Below are 24985 nucleotides of genomic sequence, written 5' to 3'. Positions count from 1 at the left end.
TTTAAAATTGTTATTCCTACTTTACACTACAGAAATATCTTATCAGCATGTTGACGTTGGTTTGAACCATTGGGAGGGACGAATAAAGAAATTTAAATATACTCAGATCCATCAGAATTTAATTAAACAAATAGCATAAAACTGTAAACATGTGTATGAAGAACTGCTTTAATTGAATTGTGAATTATTGTGTAATGCTTCAAAGGGGCGGTATTTTTTTCTATTTACGTTCTAACAATCCCGTTGTTATTAAATGTGACCTCTACGACGGACTAACGGCTCGTTTGCGTTGTGGGTACATAGACGAGCCGAGCTTTCTCCTAAACAGTACATACACATGTAATATATAGACATACGTCGCCTGAAGTCTGAAACCTATCCCGTGGCAGATGACCGTGTGATTATCACCGAACCGACCCGTACCTTGTGTAGGTACTATCGATCGAAATTATTGCACCGACTACGATCATAATAATAGGTGTCTTACCGTAGCCTGATATAGTATACGTCTATCTAGTGTCGACAGCCGTCTTAAATATAAATTAAAAAAAAGACAAAACAATATTGTGCTCACGTGTATATGTGTTGCATGATGTGTATTTGTGAGTCTTAAACGAGTATTCCAATTAATGGTCAATGTACGCGGAACCAGTTTCTTCTAAAGAGGCCTCCCGAAAAAATAACACACCGATTCATAGACAAATACCATTAATTTCATCCTGTTTCTTTCCAGTTCTTCAACACAACTACTGCTTTAAGGTGACGGCACTCGGCATCGAGAAGAATTAAGTGGGTCAATCCGTAGTGTATTACTCGGGAAACTGCTGAAAGGATCATTAATATGACACATTATTAATTTTTAGAACACTTTGAACGCTTTTAGTTTTAAATTTTTGTGCTAAGCGTAGAAAATTATTAGAGATAAATATTTATTTACACAATTCTATTTACACAATTTATTTTTTTATCAGTTATTAGATTACATTTAACAAAACAGTCAAATGTGCCCTGTGCACATTTAAATACCGGATATCAACTGATAAACGCGTATGCGAGTCATAACTTACTTATAACAGCATACGACGCTATCAATGTGTTGTTGGGCCAGTTTCAATAGAGATATTATATTTATATTGCTAACGCTTATATTCCCTAAAAAGTTCACACGTTTTTTAAAATATGTCTGTATTTCACGCAATAATCCTGGCTATTTTTCTGGCTATCGGCTGTGACTGCTTGCTGGTTGGGTTTGCTAGAATGGCAAAAAACGATGAAAAATGTCCGGAAGTTAGAGCAAGGAGTAATTGTGATTTGGAAGCAGTAAGAATATAATTAAGTTATTTTTTTTTTTTATGAATATTTACATGATAATCAACTTGGGTTGATCATGGGTACACGCATATATTCAATATAATTAAGTACATTAGACATATTAAGTGATAAATTATTTATATTGTACTGTGAACTGAATAACAATCAGGCTACTTTTTTTCCAAATATAGATCGATTTTTAAATAAAATAGCCCTAAATAATAATAAATGCATGTAAGGATTATACATTTATGTTTCTCAAATTTCACTTTACAACACCAATTACATAATAGAATTATCATTTAGGTAGATTTTTACATCTAGTTTAGAGTAGAAGTTATACATCATAAAGGAAAACAATGAAGGTGTTACTCCTTGGTTATTGATAGTGTTTAATTTTAAAAAATTGGTGGATTATTCCAAAAGCTACATGGTCTGCTATTTCCTTATTAATATCCTGAATGAAAAAAGGATTATTAAAAAATATTATTTCTCATAAAAAAATTGTGTTGATCCATACACTTTTCAATAAGTTATAGCATTATAAAGTTAAAAAAACCAAGCACAGGGGGATCGCGGCACAGTGGTGACGTGGCATAGTTGGATCAAGTATTATGATATCTGACAAGGATTAAAATCACTATCAAAAAAAACACTTCGATGCAAATCTTTAGATAGTGTTTAATTTTAAAAAATTGGTGTTTTATTCCAAAAACTAAATGATCTGCTAGTTTCNTCACTTTACAACACCAATTACATAATAGAATTATCATTTAGGTAGATTTTTACATCTAGTTTAGAGTAGAAGTTATACATCATCAAGGAAAACAATGAAGGTGTTACTCCTTGGTTTTTGATAGTGTTTAATTTTAAAAAATTGGTGGATTATTCCAAAAGCTACATGATCTGTTAGTTCATTATTAATATCCTGATTAAGATAAAGTATATCGAATGAAAAAGGGATTATTAAAAAATATTATTTCTCATAAAAAAATTGTGTGGATCCATACACTTTTCAATAAGTTATATCATTATAAAGTTAAATGTAAAAAATAAAATCGAGAATTTTCACACAATAATAGCATTCGCTAGCTATTTTCACCGTGAAGAAAAAATAAAGACCGAAATTTTTTTTTGCATAATAAAGTACATTACATTAGCTTTAATTTAAGATATATACAAAAATGTTAGACTTCCCGGAACACTTTAAAAAATTAAGTTTTTTATGAAAAAGTTGTCATTTTAATCCCCCCCTGTAGGCAGGTAAAAAGTCAGTTTTATAAAAAAAATATACCAACTGATAGGTAAAGACATCATGCATCTATAAAAAAAAAATTATATTGATCCATACATTTTTTAAAATATTATAGCATTATAAAGTTAAAAATATAAAAATGAATTTTTTTACAAAAATCATATTTTTTTTTATAAACTTTGATGTCTGTTTTCACCATGAAGATAAAATAAAGTCCGAAATTTTTTTTTTTTGCATAATAAAGAACATTACATTAGCTTTAATTTAAGATATACATAAAAGTGTCAGACCCTCCGGAACATTTTCAAAAGTTAAGTTGAAAAAGTTAATTTTTTGTGAAAAAGTTGTCATTTTAAATCCCCCCTTGTGGGCAGGTTAAGAGTTTATGAAAAAAATATACCAAATGAAAGGTAATGATATTATGCATCCATATAAAAAAGAATTATATTGATATGTTCATTTTTGAAAAAGTTATTGCACATTTTAGTAAAAAAAATTTCAAAAATTTCAAAAATTAGCGATTTTTAAATTTGTAATTTTTTTGGAGGTTTCCCCTATTTACGGGGAACGAGAGAATTTTTTTCAATTTTTGAGGATAATGTCTTCGACTAGATANATTTTTTTCAATTTTTGAGGGTAATGTCTTCGACTAGATACGATTTGTGATCTTTTGACGTATCGTTGAAAGAAATCCGTTCGGTGCGAGCTGAGAAAAAGTGGTAACAGACACAAAAAAAATAAAAAAATAAACACATCTTAGTAAAACCAATACCTTCTCAGCTTCACATCGAAGCTAAAATGTAAAAAATAAAATCGAGAATTTTCACACAAAAATAGCATTTGGTAACCATTTTCACCATGAAGATAAAATAAAGTCCGAAATTTTTTTTTTTCACAATAAAGTATATTACATTAGCTTTAATTTAAGATATACATAAAAGTGTCAGACTTTCCGGAACACTTTCAAAAGTTAAGTTGAAAAAGTAATTTTTTTGTGAAAAAGTTGTCATTATGAATCCATCCCTGTAGTCAGGTAAAGGGTTAGATTTATAAAAAAAAATATAACAAATGATAGGTAAAGACACCATGCATCTATAAAAAACAAATTATATTGATATGTTCATTTATGAAAATGTTATGGCAGTTTTTAGTAAAAAAAATTGAAATAATGGCGAAAATTAGTGATTTTTAAATTTGTAATTTTTTTGGAGGTTTCCCCCATTTACGAGGAACGAGGGAAATTTTTTCAATTTTTAAGGGTAATGTCTTCAATAAGATACGATTTGTGATATTTGGACGTATTATTGAAAGAAATTCGTTCGGTGAGAGCTGAGAAAAAATGGTAACAAACACAAAAAAAAACCTTCTTAGCTTCGCATCAAAGCTAAATATAAAGGCGCAATTTTTGTTAATTCTCGCAAATTCGAACATGACTTATCAAATAGTAACACCAACATGAAACATTTAATACTTTAGTTTAGTCGATAAATTTTGATACACATTAATATTTTACTCATTATTGTGTTATTACATAATCTTAAATATTAATTTTTAGGTAATAAGCACAATTGAAATTTTAAATTTTTGTTTGAAATATTCCTTTTCAAAACCGACTCAATTACTCACAAAATAAGTTCAACATTGAAAAAAATGTTTTCTTTTCTTTTATGAACGTTAATTTTGGTGAAGTTTAGTTGCCTCCCCTTTGACTTTTTGCTTGGTCAATTTTCATAATCATTGTGCGTTATAATTTTTTTTTAATTAAAAGAAATAAAACTATATTTATTAAATTATGTTATGAATTAAAGATTAAGAGCATTTTTTTTATAAATAAATTTGGTTTTTATCTATTAAATTTTTAAAGACACTTAATTTTATATATAATACATTAAACTACCAAAAAATCTGTTATTTACATTTTATTCTATCAGACTCATAGCGCTTATTAGAATAACATTTTTGAGGATGATGATTGTAATTTTTTAACTTACGCTAAAAATAATATACATGTATATGATAACATACATAATGTTTAAAAATATTTGAGAGTTAATTCTAATCATTTCTAAGAATTGCGTCTATTGCGAGTTCTTCAAAAAAGTGGTTGAGGATTTTGGTCATCCCCTTCATTAATAGGTCATTATGCGCATAGTGAGAGCAAATATTTAAAAAAATATTTTGTTCCCCATGAAATATTTTTGCAGATGTTTTTGGTTTCTTATAATTACATAGATTTCATGATTTTTAAATTATTAATTACTTGTAGCTTCGATACGAAGTTGAGATGGTATTAATTTTACTATGTTGTGTTTTTTATATTATTATTATTATTTTTGTGTCTGTTACCATTTTTTCTTAGCTCTCACATAACCGATTTCTTTCAACGATACGTCAAAGATCACAAATTGCATCTAGTCAAATGCATTATCCTCAAAAATTGAAAAAAATTCCCTCGTTCTCCGTAAATAGGAGAAATCTTCAAAAATATTACAAATTTAAAAATCGCTAATTTTCAACATTGTTACAATTTTTTTACTTAAAAATGCCATAACTTTTTTGACCAAATTAATATAATTTTTTAGCTTCGATGCGAAGCTGAGAAGGTATTGGTTTTACTAAGATGTGTTTTTTTTTTTTTTGTGTTTGTTACCATTTTTTCTCAGCTCTCACCGAGAAAGTTTATTGTGTGAAAGTTCTCGATTTTATTTTTTACATTTTTTTAACTTTATAATGCTATGACATATTGAAAAGTGTATGGATCAACATTATTTTTTGTATGAGAAATAATATTTTTTAATAATCCTTTTTTCATTCGACATACTTTATCTTAATTAGGATATTAATAATGAACTAGCCGTTTATGAAGCTTTTGGAATAATCCACCAATTTTTTAAAATTAAACACTATCTAAAGATTTGCATCGAAGCGTTTTTTATGATTGTGATTTTAATCACTGTCAGATATCATTATACTTGATCCATCTATGCCACGTCACCACTGTGCCGCGACCCCCCTGTGCTGGGTTTTTTATAGATACATCAGGTATTTACCTATCATTTGGTATATCTTTTATATAAATCAGATCTTTTACCTATCCACAGAGGAGTTATTTAAAATGACAACTTTTTCAACTTAACTTTTGAAAGTATTCCGGAAGTACTGACATTTTTATATATATATATCTTAAATTAAAGCCAAAATTTCGGACTTTATTTCGTCTTCGCGGTGAAAATAATCATCGTATGGTATTTTTGTGTTAAAATTCTCGACAAAAAATTATTTTTATATTTTTAACTTTATAATGCTATAACTTCATGAAAAATGTATGGATCAATATAATTTGCTTTTTAAAGATGCATGGTGTCTTTACCTATCATTTGTTATATTTTTTTTTATAAATCTAACCCTTTACCTGACTACAGGGATGGATTCATAATGACAACTTTTTTACAAAAAATTTACTTTTTCAACTTAACTTTTGAAAGTGTTCCGGAAAGTCTGACACTTTTATATATATCATAAATTAATGCTAATGTAATGTACTTTATTATGGAAAAAAAAAAAATTTCGGACTTTATTTTTTCTTCACGGTGAAAATAGCTAGCGAATGCTATTATTGTGTGAAAATTCTCGATTTTATTTTTTACATTTTTAACTTTATAATGCTATGACATATTGAAAAGTGTATGGATCAACATTATTTTTTGTATGAGAAATAATATTTTTTAATAATCCTTTTTTCATTTGACATACTTTATCTTAATTAGGATATTAATAATGAACTAGCCGTTTATGAAGCTTTTGGAATAATCCACCAATTTTTTAAAATTAAACACTATCTAAAGATTTGCATCGAAGCGTTTTTTATGATTGTGATTTTAATCACTGTCAGATATCATTATACTTGATCCATCTATGCCACGTCACCACTGTGCCGCGACCCCCCTGTGCTGGGTTTTTTATAGATACATCAGGTATTTACCTATCATTTGGTATATCTTTTATATAAATCAGATCTTTTACCTATCCACAGAGGAGTTATTTAAAATGACAACTTTTTCAACTTATCTTTTGAAAGTATTCCGGAAGTACTGACATTTTTATATATATATATCTTAAATTAAAGCCAAAATTTCGGACTTTATTTCGTCTTCGCGGTAAAAATAATCATCGTATGTTATTTTTGTGTTAAAATTCTCGACAAAAAATTATTTTTATATTTTTAACTTTATAATGCTATAACTTCATGAAAAATGTATGGATCAATATAATTTGCTTTTTAAAGATGCATGGTGTCTTTACCTATCATTTGTTATATTTTTTTTTATAAATCTAACCCTTTACCTGACTACAGGGATGGATTCATAATGACAACTTTTTTACAAAAAATTTACTTTTTCAACTTAACTTTTGAAAGTGTTCCGGAAAGTCTGACACTTTTATATATATCTTAAATTAAAGCTAATGTAATATCCTTTTTTGTGAAAAAAAAAAATTTCGGACTTTATTTTATCTTCACGGTGAAAATGGCTACCGAATGCTATTATTGTGTGAAAGTTCTCGATTTTATTTTTTACATTTTTTTAACTTTATAATGCTATGACATATTGAAAAGTGTATGGATCAACATTATTTTTTGTATGAGAAATAATATTTTTTAATAATCCTTTTTTCATTCGACATACTTTATCTTAATTAGGATATTAATAATGAACTAGCCGTTTATGAAGCTTTTGGAATAATCCACCAATTTTTTAAAATTAAACACTATCTAAAGATTTGCATCGAAGCGTTTTTTATGATTGTGATTTTAATCACTGTCAGATATCATTATACTTGATCCATCTATGCCACGTCACCACTGTGCCGCGACCCCCCTGTGCTGGGTTTTTTATAGATACATCAGGTATTTACCTATCATTTGGTATATCTTTTATATAAATCAGATCTTTTACCTATCCACAGAGGAGTTATTTAAAATGACAACTTTTTCAACTTAACTTTTGAAAGTATTCCGGAAGTACTGACATTTTTATATATATATATCTTAAATTAAAGCCAAAATTTCGGACTTTATTTCGTCTTCGCGGTGAAAATAATCATCGTATGGTATTTTTGTGTTAAAATTCTCGACAAAAAATTATTTTTATATTTTTAACTTTATAATGCTATAACTTCATGAAAAATGTATGGATCAATATAATTTGCTTTTTAAAGATGCATGGTGTCTTTACCTATCATTTGTTATATTTTTTTTTATAAATCTAACCCTTTACCTGACTACAGGGATGGATTCATAATGACAACTTTTTTACAAAAAATTTACTTTTTCAACTTAACTTTTGAATGTGTTCCGGAAAGTGTGACACTTTTATATATATCATAAATTAATGCTAATGTAATGTACTTTATTATGGAAAAAAAAAAAATTTCGGACTTTATTTTTTCTTCACGGTGAAAATAGCTAGCGAATGCTATTATTGTGTGAAAATTCTCGATTTTATTTTTTACATTTTTAACTTTATAATGCTATAACTTATTGAAAAGTGTATGGGTCAACATAATTTTTTTATGGGAAATAATATTTATATCCCTTTTTCATTCTACATACTTTAACTTAATCAGAATATTAATAAGGAAATAGTAGATCATGTTGCTTTTGAAATAATCCACCAATTTTTCAAAATTAAACACTATCTAAAGATTTGCATCGAAGCGTTGTTTTGATAGTGATTTTAATCACTGTCAGATATCAACCCAACCTTCAGCACAAGTGTGCAACACATTTTTCATTCTTCATATTGCAAATAAGTAAACTTTGGCTAGAATTAGATAAATTGGGGGAGATCGCCCATAGCTTATTTATCATCAGGATCATTTTACTATCCTTATTTTATACCCCCAGAATGTAAAAGAAAAAGTATTCCTAACCAGTTTGATACGTAACAAAATTGTTTTTGTTTAAATTTTTCTTAAATATTTCAAATTGAAGTATAATGATGATAACTTGCGAAATATACGTTTATATAGTTTTAATTATGTTATTTAGAATAGTTTTTGCATTTTATGTAATTTACACAAAGAATTTTATAATTTTTTTTTTTTGTACATATTTTTGCACATTTTTATACAATTTTACACATCTAACACATATTTAATTGCACTTTCGAAGGCCAATATTTTAAATGTTAGTTCAACTGTCGTTCCACAATATGGCATCTGTATCATTTCATAAAATTTGCTTATATCATAATATAAACTTCTTATATATAATAAAAATGATAATGGTATCCTGATTTATATAAAATATGTAATATAATATATATAATATTACGATATAATAAGATTAGTATAAAATGATAATGAAAAATGTGCATATCAAACCGATAGTAGTTAAATATGATTTGAAGTAACGTTTGTACAATACTGTTTAAATATATCAAAGGCATGAAAAAAACCTCCTTAAGTCATTATAATTTCACACATTAACATTCACTCAATTAGATAGTATATATCTAAGATAATCTTATTACATTTTCTATTTCTATGGTATATTTAAGTAAATGCATTTTTAAGGCTTCTTAAATTATATGCATTTCTAAGGCTTCTTAAAATATTTGCATTTCTAAGGCTTCTTAAAATATATGCATTTTTAAGGCTTCTTAAAATATATGCATTTCTAAGGTTTCTTAAAATATATGCATTTCTAAGGTTTCTTAAAATATGTGCATTTCTAAGGTTTCTTAAAATATGTGCATTTCTAAGGTTTCTTAAAATATGTGCATTTCTAAGGTTTCTTAAAATATGTGCATTTTTAAGGCTTCTTAAAATATGTGCATTTTTAAAGCTTCTTAAAATATATGCATTTTTAAGGTTTCTGAAAATATGTGCATTTCTAGGGCTTCTTAAAATATATGCATTTCTAAGGTTTCTTAAAATATATGCATTTCTAAGGTTTCTTAAAATATGTGCATTTCTAAGGTTTCTTAAAATATGTGCATTTCTAAGGTTTCTTAAAATATGTGCATTTCTAAGGTTTCTTAAAATATGTGCATTTTTAAGGCTTCTTAAAATATGTGCATTTTTAAAGCTTCTTAAAATATATGCATTTTTAAGGTTTCTGAAAATATGTGCATTTCTAGGGCTTCTGAAAATATATGCATTTCTAAGGTTTCTTAAAATATATGCATTTCTAAGGTTTCTTAAAATATGTGCATTTCTAAGGTTTCTTAAAATATGTGCATTTCTAAGGTTTCTTAAAATATGTGCATTTCTAAGGCTTCTTAAAATATGTGCATTTTTAAGGCTTCTTAAAATATGTGCATTTTTAAAGCTTCTTAAAATATATGCATTTTTAAGGTTTCTGAAAATATGTGCATTTCTAGGGCTTCTGAAAATATATGCATTTCTAAAGTTTCTTAAAATATGTGCATTTCTAAGGTTTCTTAAAATATGTGCATTTCTAAGGCTTCTTAAAATATGTGCATTTTTAAGGCTTCTTAAAATATATGCATTTTTAAGGTTTCTTAAAATATGTGCATTTCTAAGGCTTCTTAAAATATGTGCATTTTTAAGGCTTCTTAAAATATATGCATTTCTAAGGCTTTTTAAATTGTATGCATTTTAAAATACGTATTAACCTAAAAGTGCTCTCATGAAATATACAAAAAATTGCATTAGTAATTTTTCATTATAAGGATAAAAAATTTTTAATTTTTAATGTGTACACTAAATAAGTCTTAAGATATAAAAATAGAAAGTATATAAAATTACAATTAGTTTTTGAACTGAAAATTAATATAAAATAATTTTTTCCAAAAAATTATCTTTCAGTTAATGTGAACAAAAATAAGATTGCGAGGATTTTACACTACTTTTCACATCTTTACACGATTTTCACAACTCTAACAACTTGTTACTAATGTTACATAATTTTTACATATTATCATTATTTTATTTTTTTCTTCTTCATGTCGCTCATTTTGGTCGTTGAATTGTTTTACTAGGGAAAGGTTTAAATTCAGTTATTTCTCGTTTTCTTCTGTATTGGGGTTTTTTGCCATAGCAAAATCGCCTATATAGTCATATAGTCTTAAATGTACAGTGGCACGCGCAGCTTAATACTAGAATTTATCAGCAACTAATGTGCCTAATTCGTTCCACACTATACCCAATAAGTTTTATACTTTCTTGTTTTCTATAAACTCTAAAAAGAAATTTTATTTTATTCTTTCAGTATTTAATAATTTTTTTCTCATTTTGAAAAATGATATTTTCTAATTCCATTTGATATCCCGATTCTGAATATTTTAATTTATTCTGATGTGCTAATTGTGATTAGCACACCTCTTATATGAGAGATTAAAGAAAATGATATAACTTTGACGGTTATTATTTAACTATTAATTATTTCAATGTTTTGTAAAGATTAAAGGTACGTGGAATGTAATTGATTATTACGCTAGTTCTGAAGAAGCCCAAATCTATAGGTGTATGAGATCCACATTTAATTTATCTCCGGATGTGCCAGAATTATCTATGAACTTTACTTATAGTTACATGGATGATCCAGAGAACGAACAATTGTCTGGTAACATCACTTGGCATATTCCAGACATAGGACAGCCCGGGCATTGGATACACATGGAGACACCATGTAAGACCTAAACTATGTTTAATTTATGTATATATATGTATATCAGTGTAAATCCTTTATAATAATCAACCTATGATATTTCAACTTCTTTTTTAATCTTATGGGCAGATGAAGGTGTTTATAACACATACGTGTTGGACTGTAAAGAAACGTGGGCTGTACTATTACATTGTGCCGAAAAACCATCAAGTCCTCGATATTTATCTACCATACTCTTGTCCAGAGAAAAGACGGTACCAAATAATGTACGTAGCTATGTGCACGGAAAACTGCCTAAGTACGGCGTTCAGCTCGAATACATGTTCCCGATGGTCCAGGGCGACTGTAGCCCGACACAGAATCCGTTGTATTATGCGACTAAAGTATCAGCAAAGAAGGTCAAACACCCAATGTTGCACAAACATAAAAATGGCGAAGCGGATACGCATATTCAAAATTAATAAATTTGCCCTAACCGAATACGTAAACGTTTAATGTCACCGACTCACGTATATTCAAATAATTTAAACGAAAGTGATTCCACCACTCTGCCGAATTGCCGCAACATTGTATTAATTGGAAACGGATTTTCAACGGTATCCGTTCGGTGTAAAATATTTATAAAATTGTGTGACACGTATACGATACTAATAAAATATGTATATATTTTTTAGAAAAACATTTTTCAGTAATGCAACGGTTACAGTTTCAAAAATCAATTCCTTAGAAATTATTATATTTATAAAAAATGAATTGAAGAATTGTAATGAGAATTTTCTTAAAACTTCATATATCTCACTGAAAAATTAATCTAAATGTTATTGTATTAATAATAAAATAAAAAATTCAAAAGATTCTAATTATGAGTCTTAGTATATAACATGTACATAATGTTTAACTTCTAAACAGTTTAAGAACAATATATTTATATTTATTTTAAGTTGTTTGCCCAAACAATTATTCTCGAATGAATAATTAAGTGAAAGTTCAGAAGGCAGTAAACTTATGACCCTCAAAGTAAAAGATGTAGGGAAATTAATACTCTTTTAATTTTGGAAAATACACCAATTCTTCGTCCTAACTTACGTCCTTCATCAATTCTAACTTCAGTCTACATCAACTAACTTTCTAGTTACAATAAATAAATGAAAAGATATTTTACATAAAGCATTTCATCACGAAAAAATACGAATAGCGAAAGATTATAATCATCAAGATAAAAAAAAAATGCTAGTCGTCTTTATGTCTAGTGCGAGTCACAGTTGAATACATACTGTAACATGAGTTTAGATATTCCATTAATGTATTTTAAACAGACATTAATAGCAGGCGCGTACATCACTGTTATAAAGATATTACGATGACGGTCATAGTAAGTACTTAATTGGAGAGTTCAATTAATTATTTGTGTTCAATGTATCTGATAATTTAAATAGTATGCAAATACTTAATCTGATCGGGAAATTGTTTTAATAATATACATACAAACCTATATAGATAAATACATATGTGATCTTTTTTAGAATTGTAATTAGTAAAACTGTAACACGCGGATATGGGTGTGTGTGATCTTGTTAGTCGGTTTTGACACAGCTGGTGGGTTCGCCTTATATTACATACACTGTTAATCAATAGAGTACTAATAAACGAACAGTCGCGCTTTAAAATAACTGGAAAGCGCTCTGCCGTGTAAAGATAGAGTAGTTACTATGGGTACACACTTTCGTGTGTGTGGTCTCGATTAAAATATAATTGTAAATGTATCAATGGTTCATTAATATAATATATAATATATTATCCCTTCTTAAATTATTTTTCGTTTCACACATACGGATAAAAATTGTATATATCCATTAAGGAAGTGGTTTTGGTAAGCTCCTGACGGCGTTATTTTCCTTTCGCTTCTGATTTAGATATATATTATCAACAATGCGTTCAATTGTCATACCAAAAATGGGGGTAACCGCACTATTAGCTCGATGAAAAACTTGCAAGTGATTAGTAAGGGGGGGAGCACAAACAATTCAGCCCGAAGTCTTGACGTTTCATGTATACCCGTGTATATGCGCGAGCAAGTAAAGAAGAAGATAAAGATGACGATAGAAGTGGGTCACGGGGTCGACCTGCCCGGTGGAATGCAGACTGACCACCCCTCCCACCCAAGGTGCTTTCCCTCGTACTCATATACCCGATATAGCAACTTCCCCGTCGAATTTGTCTAGGAGGGGAGATACGTAACAACTACAGTGGGACTGTGATTATCAAAATTGCGCGTGAATCCTGAGTATGCTTGTTCGACGTAGAGTGAGACTTATCCCTTTCATTTAATCCACTGCGGTCCGACCCTGACCGGAACTGCAACATTTCAACGTTGCTTGGGTCGTCAAATGAGAGAGAACGTGTGCCGTCGCCTCGGGACTATCGAACCGTGGCGGTCGTGAAACCGGCACACATCACGTTGAGCACGAGTCTGCTTGCAATTAACTACTGTAAAACCACCACTGGGATAACCTAAGTCTAGAGTATATAAATCTAATAATACTAACAATAACATTAAAAGTTGTCAATATAAAATTAATTATAATATATAATTTCTTTATAAGTTACCTGCTTAAGTCGAAATTAGAGGTTTAGATTTATTTGTTTTTTATTTATTTTTATTTATTATTTTAGGGTTTTTATTTATTAATGTATCATAATGACAATAAAATTTAGCAATTAAAAAATAAGCTTAATTTTCAATTAAAAAAAAAGAAGATATTTAGACTTCCACTTTAACTAGTCATCAATTTCCAGTGGAAAATCTATATATTATAGAAAAACATTAACACATATTTTTTCTTAAATTTTTTTCTTTCTCCATTTTTAAACACATTAAATTTTCTGTTTTCGATATGAAAACAGCGATTTCTCAGGAATTATTAATATATACTTTATAAATTCCAGACCTTAAGTCAGTAGTTAAAACAGATTGTTTTGCTGACACTATGTCAGTAAAACAATCTAAAATATAATTTAAAATTCTGGATCTTCAAGATTAGAATTTATAAATAATAATAATAATAATAATACTAAGTTTGGAAAATGTATATTAATTGTTAAATTAACAATAAAATAGCCGTTCAGCCGTCAAAAAGTTAAGCATAAAATTAAACTTCTTATACAATCATTTAATATAATATTTTTTTAATAGTTACTATTAATAAAATAAAATATAAAATGAGTATATATTTAATTTAACACATTTTATTTTTCAAAAACTTAAACTGTAAACACATAATCATGAATGAAGTTGAAACTATTAATTGATAAAATATCGAATTAAAAAATATCCATTGACTTTATTAAGTTATTTAAATACATATGTTTAAAATTCTTAAAAAGTATAGTGTTCATAGCTAATAGATAAAGGGATTTCCATTCGCGAGTGATTTGATAGATTTGTACAACCGAATTATTATTGTTCATTTATTTTGGCTTCAAATTGTCTTAGTCTTCATGTCAATGACCTACTCGTTGTATATGCTTAGAACATATCGGGAGTTATTGTATAGAAAGCGGAGCGAAGATGAAAGCCATAACTACCATAATAATTACTGTCGATTACATGAATATCACAAACGGAATTTTGCTACTAACCTTTTAAATGAAAATGAATGAATCTTGTTTTATAACGTTCTGTCTTCCTTGTCAAAGTTTTATATGCCACTTGTTTAACTAAAATTAAACAAAGTAGTAAATTTTAATAATAGTTGTTACTTTATGAGTAATTGTGATATACTCAGCATATTTTAAGAAAAGTTTTGACGAGTGTGTATCTATTTAAATATTTATAAAACTTTCAAAAACTTAAAGTTGAAGAGGAAGCTTTAACTCATTTATTCTTTCTATATCAATATCTATTCTATATCAATATCTATGTATGAATGGAGGAGCTTCTGTTTAGCAGCGTTGGGCCTAAATGATCTCCAATAAGCTGAAAAAGAAGTATATCTATGTACTGAATAAGTGTAAAATAACAACAAAATAATATTATTACTATGTGAAACATACAAGTATACAATTGAATATTTTGTGAGATATTTTGTATGGTTCACGTATTTATAAGGACTCAAAAGACTTTAGCACTCTACCCCAAATTTTATGTGATCTATTTTTTTACTGAAATTAGTATTTAAAAAGTATGTATATAAAAAAAAGGATTTTTTTTTCAGCTTCCTTAAAAATTTTAAGTATGCACCAACAATACTATGATTAAATATAACTAATTATAAAGTCGCAATATGAGCTTTGAGTTTGATATTTTTTCAATAAGATAGTTATTGTTTATTAATACGAATAAGCAATAGTGGAACATGTATATCTTGACAGAGGCATCATAAGAGTATTATGTTTTATTGCTACATAAAAATTGAAAAAAAAAAAACAAAAATACCACGTATGTACTTGAAACATAAATCATTTTTTCAACAAAATTTAAAAAGGCTTTTTTGAAAAAATGTGTCATTATTATTAATTTTTTTTTTTTTTGATATTTTTGAATCCATTTTTATAATTAAAAACATGTATAATTAACGTAAAAAACATCAGCATATTTTTCTACGCTTTAAACATTTAGAATGAAGTACTTTGTAAAGATTAAATTCAACGAACGAATTAGTAATAACGTTTCAAATATTAATTTTGATTGAAAAATATACCATTTTGGAAAGTTATCATAAAAAATAATTTTTAGTTATTTCAGATTTATAGCAAGGAAACTTGGACTAAGAATAAGTTACAAACATAGTTTGGAATTAAGATAAAGGTCTGGGTACAATGGTCTAAATAACTGCGAAGACAAAAAAATAGCTTAAATATGATATCTACAGTGTTTAAAATAAACTAATTAATTAAACTAGCCTTAGAAATATTATACAAAATACGGGTAAATCTTTATTTGGTGTTATTTAAAGACAAGTGAAGATTTAACTAGAAATCACTTAACATTTAAAGGTAGTCCAGCTTTTATAGGCGATTAAATCTCTTTCTTGCAGCTACATGAATACGGTTTATTACATAGTGTATGATTAATGGCTTATCTTCAAGAGAGTAATTTAAGTACATGATAGATATATATTTCCTAAAAGTGTAAATAGGTTCTGCAATTTCTCTAAGATGACTGTATGAATTATTGTTAGGATTTTTTTAAGGAAAAATGGATCTAATTAAGTAATTTTTTTCTATTTTCGTTACGGACAAAATGGTTTGAAAAAACAAAACTTTTCTCTAAAAAGCTTTTTTACACAATTGTGTGTAATTAGTTGTGTACAGATTCCTATATTGTTGTATTATTGTTTATATCATTGAAGTATCGACTACTTTCTTGAAAGTGTCCAAATATCGTACGTATCGTTATCAGGCCAGATCTGTATGAATTACATATGATACGTGTAATACAAAATTTGTAGGGATAGCGTTGGAGAGAGAGTGAGAGAAACAACTAAGGAGGGGAAGATGCTTGCACTCAGCAGACTAATTGCTATGCGGGCTTTGATGAAACCAGACCATCCGACTTGTTCCTGTTGAGGTCTAGGTCATGACCAAGTGGCCGTTGGGGAAAGGAGAGGGGCACTAGAACACGTTGTCGCCGATTCGATATCATCATCGGCTCCTGCAAAGCCACCGGATACTAAGAGATGGATGGATCTCATTGATCCTTTCTTCTTGCCGGCCGCTAGTTTTCGATCACTAATCGTCTTGAAACCGTCGCGTCAACTTGTTCGGTCAAATTTGTGGTTAACATAATTAGTGATTTTAGAATAACATTTTCGCAAACCAATTTTTGCCGAACGATTTACAAGTGCGTTTTTATTGAATATTTCAAAACGGTATACACGTTTCCTAGGCAATACTATTCATATTTTAAGGTAAGATAATATTAATATTTTTAATTTATTCAACCGATAAAAGCTTTTAATTTTTACAATAATTTTACTCATATTTCATTTATAAAATATTGAATTGTCAATAAAATCTAGATAAATTTTATTTTTTCATTACAAACTTTTATACCAAGAGACTTTAATACATTTTTATTACCATAACTTTATACATAAAGTTTACCTACAGCAGGCTAAAGGATAATTGATATGTTAATTAATAAAAAAGATTTATACAATAAATTCATGAAGTGGAGTGGAGTAAATATAAACGAATGGGGTAATAGTAAGTTCATTTTTGCTCTTGAAATTTTTAGCAAATTTTATTTTAAATTGGAAATTTTATCATATTAAATATAAGTTCAAAATAAAAATTTGTACAATTTACTAAAAAATGCATTTATAGTTACCTTACATTACACATATATCTTAAAATACAGAGTTAAACTTAGTTAGGTGATATTGCTGATTAAAATAATAACCATTCAAAACAATTCCAAACATCTTCTAAAATTATAAATTATCAACCAATTTAAACGAAATCTGCTATTTAAAAACTTACTACGATTCCAAAAATCTAAGTATACATCAAGCTTTCTAAATCGATGTTCGGTTGTTAAGAAATTATATAGATTTTTGCCCGTGCAATTTTTTTAACAATATAACTAATAACTGTTTAAATATTATTTTGATTATAATTATTATTTTTTAAACTGTCATATCTCGAATGAAAGAACACGTGTTCAATTTGACATTCATTTAATATTTATATGTAAATATTATGATGCGGTCTTTTGCGTTGGAGTAAAATGCATTTGTAGGTGTTACCAGAGACTTAAATTAGTTACGCGTGGAAAGAGTTTGCATTTCATATATATAACGATTTAGTAAAGTGAAATATAATATTATGATAATCGATCCATTAACAAGAGCAATCATCAGGTCGCGTGAAATTAGTACACAACATGCATGAACAGTACCGCAGCTTTTGAATCGTAATAGTATGAGCGCAATTTTTATATTAAAAAGGAAATGCAATTAGCTTTCGAGTATTATATTTGTACATAAATCAAGCAGTATTAAATTATGGTTTTTATTGTTGTGCGCTATTTGTGCATGTAGCGTTTGTCTGTTATTATTTACTTCGCGGTTAATGTAATTATATTTATCACAATCGACGCCATGATTAGAATAATAACAGTTAAAGTTTTCGAATGTCGTGCTTTGATCAACCGTTATCTATCTCAAATTTACACTGTAACCTTACAGTGTCATAGCATTACCCGTGTTGACAGAATTTTGTAAATACTAATGCAAATGCTAACGGTATTAGCCACTGTATCACTATTTTTCTTTAAATAACCAACGGCAATGCTCTATTCGTAAAAACTCGTATGAATTCGTTTACACGCTAAATTTATTGTACGTATCGTATTTTGGTATCCAAAAACAGGTTTGCACATAATTAATACCCGTATAAATTTATTTAATTTTTTATTTTCTCGCTACTCAGCATCCAACTCGGAATTAACATTTCCCAATCTCTCCGTAAAATAATATTATACTCTATTATAAAACAATAACAAAAATATTGTTATAATGTTGAGGTATAATGTCATTGTACCTTGTAGCCTATCACCAGTGGGTTTTGCTCGTGTAAAGTGACAGTCGTCAATGATTTTATTATCAGTCAGAGTTAGAATTTTCGACGAGGCTTTCAAATCTAAATACGATTGGTTTATGATGTATGGATTTTGACATTCGGCTGATTTCTTTGTTAACCTTTACTCGTACAATACAATGCAATAATTTATTAAAAATTTTATAATAAAAAAAAATGTCTAATTAATAGCACGCGGTTCCCAATCATTTTAGCCACGCGGACGACGAATTTGACCTATTCTCGATAATTTTTCGCTCGTCAAAAGTGAAAACAGAACGAGTCAGTACGTTGAACTTTCAAAGTATCGCGTATATAATATAAAGTAAAAGAAAGTTGTGCGTTGTTATGCGAAAAAGTCAAACGGTCGTCTCTACACAGCAACCCAATCAGACGGATTACGTATGCACAGTCACGTAAATGGGAGAGGACCGAAAGAAAGATAGACGAGGACAAAGCACAATGCGTATAAGTACACATCATGTTAACGACGTACTTCGAGATGGACAATTGTTGAGGCGGTCTCGTTTCATACTATTAAGTCAGCACCCGATGACACGTGCGTATTGACTGTTGACCCAGTGCAGTATTAAGTACCTACTTTTTTTAACTGCGTCTAAACTGCAGTTAATTTCAAGTCTTTTACCGTGTACAACACTACGAAACCATCATATACTCGTTGCATTTGTTGTGTACATAACAGAAACTCTTTTATAATTTTAATTTTTTTGGTCGGCTTGAATGAATCGACAATGGGACGGTCATTCATCGGTCCAGCGTGCGAACCGAATACAAGTTACAGAGTATTCAATTGACGTATCGAGTTTTGTTTCACTTCTCGTTGTAAGATAGTATAGTGCATCGATAATTTCAGTCGAGCATATTTATATTGACCACCTTTGGCTGGTACATTTTTATAAAATTACATAGCCGACTGGAGTAAACTTGAATTTCATTTATAGGTCACAATTTAGATTAGTACCACGGTGACGTACAATGCTAATATACTAGTAATAGTAGCCTAGTATCGTATAAAAATCGATCATATATAAATTTGGCCTAGAAATCCGGGAGAAGGTGGTCAAACAATAATCTGGTAATTCGCGTCCATCGTTTTTAGTTTTGTCGTGGCTACAGTAATCAATGCGTCTAACTCGCGTTCGTTTATATCACCTGTTCGAAATCACTGTAATTATGTTGTATTGTACCTAATATTTTATAATCTGTAACGGCCAAAAAACGACAGTAACATTAGTTGAGTTGAGAGTTGTAATAAAATCGCACTTGTCGTTGGATTAACTGATCCAAATGGATGTTGCCGTAAGCGTTTTTTCCTTAGGTCGGTGTCTACAGTGATACGATAAATTACCTGTATTACCATAAAACAATAATAACGTTCAAAAAAACGTATATCACATTTGATGAGTGGTAGTTTGTGGTTATCATATGATTTTACGTTAAATGTACAATAACACAGTAACCCAGTACGATAGGTATGTGGAGAGAGAAGAGTCGATCATATAAAACGATTTTCTCATTTTTTTTTTCACGTGAACCGCTGCCGCCGCTGACCCACTCAGCGGTTAAAACCGGATTTCCTAAGTTCTTAGGCCACCACGACGGGCCTCGATTTATAAAATCATTATTAAAAACAAATTACGGAAATTGAGTGCGGGTTCCTCTAATGCTAAAAAAAGCTACAGTCGTTGGTATCTGTGAAAGTTTAACAATAACGATATTAACAATGTTATGATGAACAACTCTTTTACATGTACGACTGGCTTGTAAATATAATATGAATGTATTGTTGCTGCAACGATGACTTACGCGTGCAAGAAAAAAAAATTAATAATTTACACACTTGACAGTGTGTCACTAGTGCAGTACATCATATGGTTTTTCTATCGGCTAACAGGATAAATATATATATATATATATATAATGTACCATTATTATATTTTTATGTAGGTAAACTTATACATGTATAGTTAGTAGAGACGATCAATGTTAAAACCGGAATCGACAGTTTCCTTTTTCCTACACATAAATGCTTTAATACAAATATATTTATACCGGACCAACCATACAAGTACACAAAAGTAGGTAGCTCAGAGTGCAATAAAGCTGTTGACTTTTTATATTTTTCCGGATTAGTCTAAAGACAAATACACTTTAGATGTGAATTATCACCGCATCAAATTACTTTTAACATAAAAATTATTACAATCGTTGTCATACTAGTGAGTTTGAACTAGACCTCTGTTTGTATTCTTCCGATCGGTATTTCTTATATTCAATGCTAAAATGTCATAACCTTTTCATTTTACTTTCACTATTCTAAAACGACCCGATCACAGTGCATAAAAATCTCGAAGCTATTCACGTTAAAATATGCATGCATTGTATTTAATCAAATCCTATTAATGAGATGAATGTTTTTATTCTTTTTCAGGTTTATCATAAACAATAGCAACATGATATTAAGACTGCCACTGTTATTGTGTGCGTTGCTAGCATTCAGCGTGAGTAATAATAATAATATAATAATATTTTTTAAAATAATTGTTTAAATTGGGAAGCCTTAATCGGCGTTGAAGTCTCTGTAATCTGACAACCAGTCTATTGATCTGGTTAACGATACCGTACGCTGCAAATGACACGTTCATTACAACTTTATACATACTTATATGATCACTGGGTTTCTGGACTATATGCTTTTTATGGTTAAGTTACCATACTCGGCCTTTACCGTTACTGAGTATTATCAATTACAAGTAAAACAATACGCATTTTATATTTTCGAGTTATTTTTTTATAACACAAATAATTTAATACTTTACGACATTAGCGATTGTTTTTGTTAAATATTTTTTAGTTAAATTTAAAATGATTTAACTGTCATCTACGATGAATTTAACCAAATAATATTAAAAAAAAAAACTTATACATTTTGTTTCAGATGGCCGAAGAAGTAGACGTGATTGAAGCGGTTTCAGGCACTCAACAAGCAATCGATGACCTTTTAGAAACTGACCAAAAACATCAATCAGCGCCAGTATCGGCTCAGAACCGAGAAGATGCTGAATCACATAACTCAGATCAGTTGGCTGAAGAAACGGGTGAAGTTGGTGATCAAGACACTTCTGGATCTATTCCAAAACACAATTTCCTCAAGCCCCAATCCGCTCCTTCTCGCGGTCATCCGTCTTTAAACCGTGGTCCATCACCACCCCCACCATCTGGTAAATATCACCATAATGTAGTATACCATGGACCACCACCTCCACCACCCCAATCAGGTCAACAACAACCTGCACCTCAACAGTCCGAAGCGATGGACAAGGTTTACTCGGCAGGTCCTGTAGGAAACGCTTTGGGTGATCCATGGCCAAATAGTGCATCCGCTGACATGCCAAAAATTGTATCTTTAGATGTCAAGTGCGAGAAAAATTCAATGAAAGTTTTCTTGGGCTTTGACAAACCATTCTTTGGCATAGTGTTCAGTAAAGGTCACTACAGTAACGGCAATTGCGTACATTTGCCAGCTGGTCTCGGCCGTACATCAGTCAATTTTGAAATTGGAATACATGCATGTGGTACCACTGGCAACACCGAAAACGGTTTATACGGATATGGAGCTGATTCTGGATCGGGTACTTACTTTGAAAACATCGTTGTTGTTCAATACGATCCTCAAGTACAAGAAGTATGGGATCAAGCAAGAAAACTACGGTGCACGTGGCATGATCAATACGAAAAGTCTGTGACTTTCAGACCGTTCCCAGTTGACATGTTGGATGTAGTTCGCACAGATTTTGCTGGCGATAATGTTGGCTGTTGGATGCAAATACAAGTAATTTAATTTACATAAATTTAAACAGATCTTTGTAATTATGCAAAATCTCCAATGCATTTATTAGTTAATAACAAGCATTTGTTGCATATTTATGGCAACAGATCGGTACAAATATAAAGATTTTTAATCGTTGCTATAACTTTTAAAAATTCTGAGAAAAGACATTTTAATGTGTTTTATTTTTAATGAACCAGAATAGTAGTGTTTTAATCGTACAAAACATATTAGAAGCAATGAATAATTTTTAAGAATGAATAGAAATTTCTATTTTGATTTTCTTACAGCGTGTCTCAGATCTATATAATAGCTTTTTAGCTTTGGACTACGTATAAAGAATATTTTTATTAATATTTACAACTGAATAAAAAATTTTCTTTTTTTAATTTAAAAATTGCCATTTTTTAGCTATTTTCTTATAAAAAAAGTTGATGGGTCAATACATAGAAAACATAGAGTAGGTATATAGAAGGAGTGAGTACAGCTCGTACTGGTGTATGTATACCCCACTCGCGTTTCAAACTCATTCAATATATTAAAATTTTTGTAACTCAATTAGTACTTGACCTAAAATTATTATCAACTCATCAACATATTTCTATTTTTTTCTTATTAGTAGTAAATAAAAATATATAAGCTTTAAACGTAGTTTAAAAAGTAAATAATTATTTTTAAAAAAAATGTCAACAAAATGATAATTTTATCAAAAGAAATAAGCGCTGTCAGTGGAATACTGTATAATGTGTTACAAACAAAATAAATGATAGACTTAAATGATCATTTTTTATGATAAAGAAACATTAAACTAATTTTAATTTTGTAGAATTAATTTTCATATTAATAATATTATTTGATAGAAGGTGAAGAAACTATTTAAACCGATTAATATTACCATATCATATAATTAATGAAGCAAATTAAAGTTTATAAATTATTCATGATATATTACAGTTTTATTTATAAAAAAAAAAATTAACAGTTATATTTTTTTTCGATAGGTCGGTAAAGGACCTTGGGCCTCTGAAGTTTCTGGACTAGTAAAAATTGGTCAGACAATGACGATGGTGTTGGCAATTAAGGACGATGATTCCAAATTTGACATGCTTGTGCGTAATTGTATGGCTCATGATGGCAAGAGAGCACCAATTCAACTTGTTGATCAAAAGGGTTGTGTGACTCGAGGTAAGCTAATGTCTAGATTCACAAAAATCAAGAATTTTGGCGCTAGTGCCTCTGTATTGTCTTACGCACACTTCCAAGCCTTCAAATTCCCCGACTCAATGGAAGTGCACTTCCAATGTACCATACAAATTTGCCGTTACCAATGCCCAGACCAATGTTCTGACTCTAACGCCATATTAAACGCTCAGCATGGTAACTTGCTAGCCGCTCATCATCCAGCTATAGCTGCAGGACCCGAATACGGACCACCTTCACCACCTTCAGATTTATATGCCCGTATTGGTTCAGTATCTCATCCAAGAGACGAGCGACGCTTCAAGACAAGACACCGTAGGGCTGCTACCGAAGAAGAAGAGGTTGGAGTAAACCGTATCATTAAAGTAGTCTCTACCGGAGACTTGACTTTTGCTATCGATGAATCTAACAATTCGACCACAATGGTTTTCCCTACGAGAACTGTTGACCCATCTTCCATGATCTGTATGACTACCGTAGGATTTTCTGCCACGCTTATGGCGTTACTTGGTATCTTATTAGTATCTTGTCTCGTCTCCGCTTATTTGTGTCTACGCATCAAATCAATGCCACAGAGACAGAAGAACGCTCAAGTAGCCCGTACCAATCCAACCCTTCATCCTGCTCACAAGACCAAGACAATGCACCACAGTATGTTCACGTGAGAAGTGATCTTAAGTAATTGGTAATGTCATCAACGTCATTATGCACATAGTATACACACGTCCGTGTTAAACCAAAGTCCCCTACCCTCCTCCCCCGCCGCTAGTAGTAACGTGTCGATATTTGATGACATATCGCTACGCTACAAAATACTTAGGTATTTATTTATTTTCGTTACAACCTAACGTATACAATATTTTTATTGTTAAACGTTTAGAATTTCTTTTTTTTTTTTTATCGGTATTAAAACGTTTTTTTATTTTATACTTTAATATCACGCCAGGAGTCCGAAACTCGAACTACGCTCCCCATCGTAAAACTATCAAACTATTATTTATATGTCATAGATAACTATCAATTTTTCCTAAACACTTTCCCATTCACATCGCGAACAACGGGTAATCCAAGCGCCACCATAAAATCTATCTTAATGAGGTGTAACGTTTTTTTCTTATAATGTTATTCTTTATTTATATTTTCTACGCTTAAT

General features: G+C 29.6%; 2 protein-coding genes across 2 annotated transcripts; both read left to right on the top strand.

Annotated features, from left to right (window-relative positions):
• The first annotated feature begins 1041 nt into the window (after positions 1-1041).
• Positions 1042-12026, top strand: LOC126900841 (uncharacterized). Its single transcript, XM_050676821.1, has 3 exons — positions 1042-1320; positions 10994-11222; positions 11331-12026. The coding sequence occupies exons 1-3, from the start codon at positions 1180-1182 to the stop codon at positions 11660-11662; spliced, it is 702 nt and encodes a 233-aa protein (XP_050532778.1). The 5' UTR covers positions 1042-1179; the 3' UTR covers positions 11663-12026.
• A 4774-nt stretch (positions 12027-16800) lies between these two features.
• On the top strand, positions 16801-24736 carry LOC126900814 (uncharacterized). Its single transcript, XM_050676778.1, has 4 exons — positions 16801-17110; positions 21235-21304; positions 21742-22635; positions 23634-24736. The coding sequence occupies exons 2-4, from the start codon at positions 21257-21259 to the stop codon at positions 24495-24497; spliced, it is 1806 nt and encodes a 601-aa protein (XP_050532735.1). The 5' UTR covers positions 16801-17110; positions 21235-21256; the 3' UTR covers positions 24498-24736.
• Positions 24737-24985: the final 249 nt, after the last annotated feature.

Source organism: Daktulosphaira vitifoliae, unplaced genomic scaffold (genome assembly GCF_025091365.1).
Source record: "Daktulosphaira vitifoliae isolate Bord-2020 unplaced genomic scaffold, ASM2509136v1 Scaffold_3, whole genome shotgun sequence".
NCBI classification, from domain to species: Eukaryota; Metazoa; Arthropoda; class Insecta; order Hemiptera; family Phylloxeridae; genus Daktulosphaira; species Daktulosphaira vitifoliae.
The sequence above is the reverse complement of the archived record's forward strand: the minus strand, read 5'-3'. Positions and strand labels throughout refer to the sequence as shown.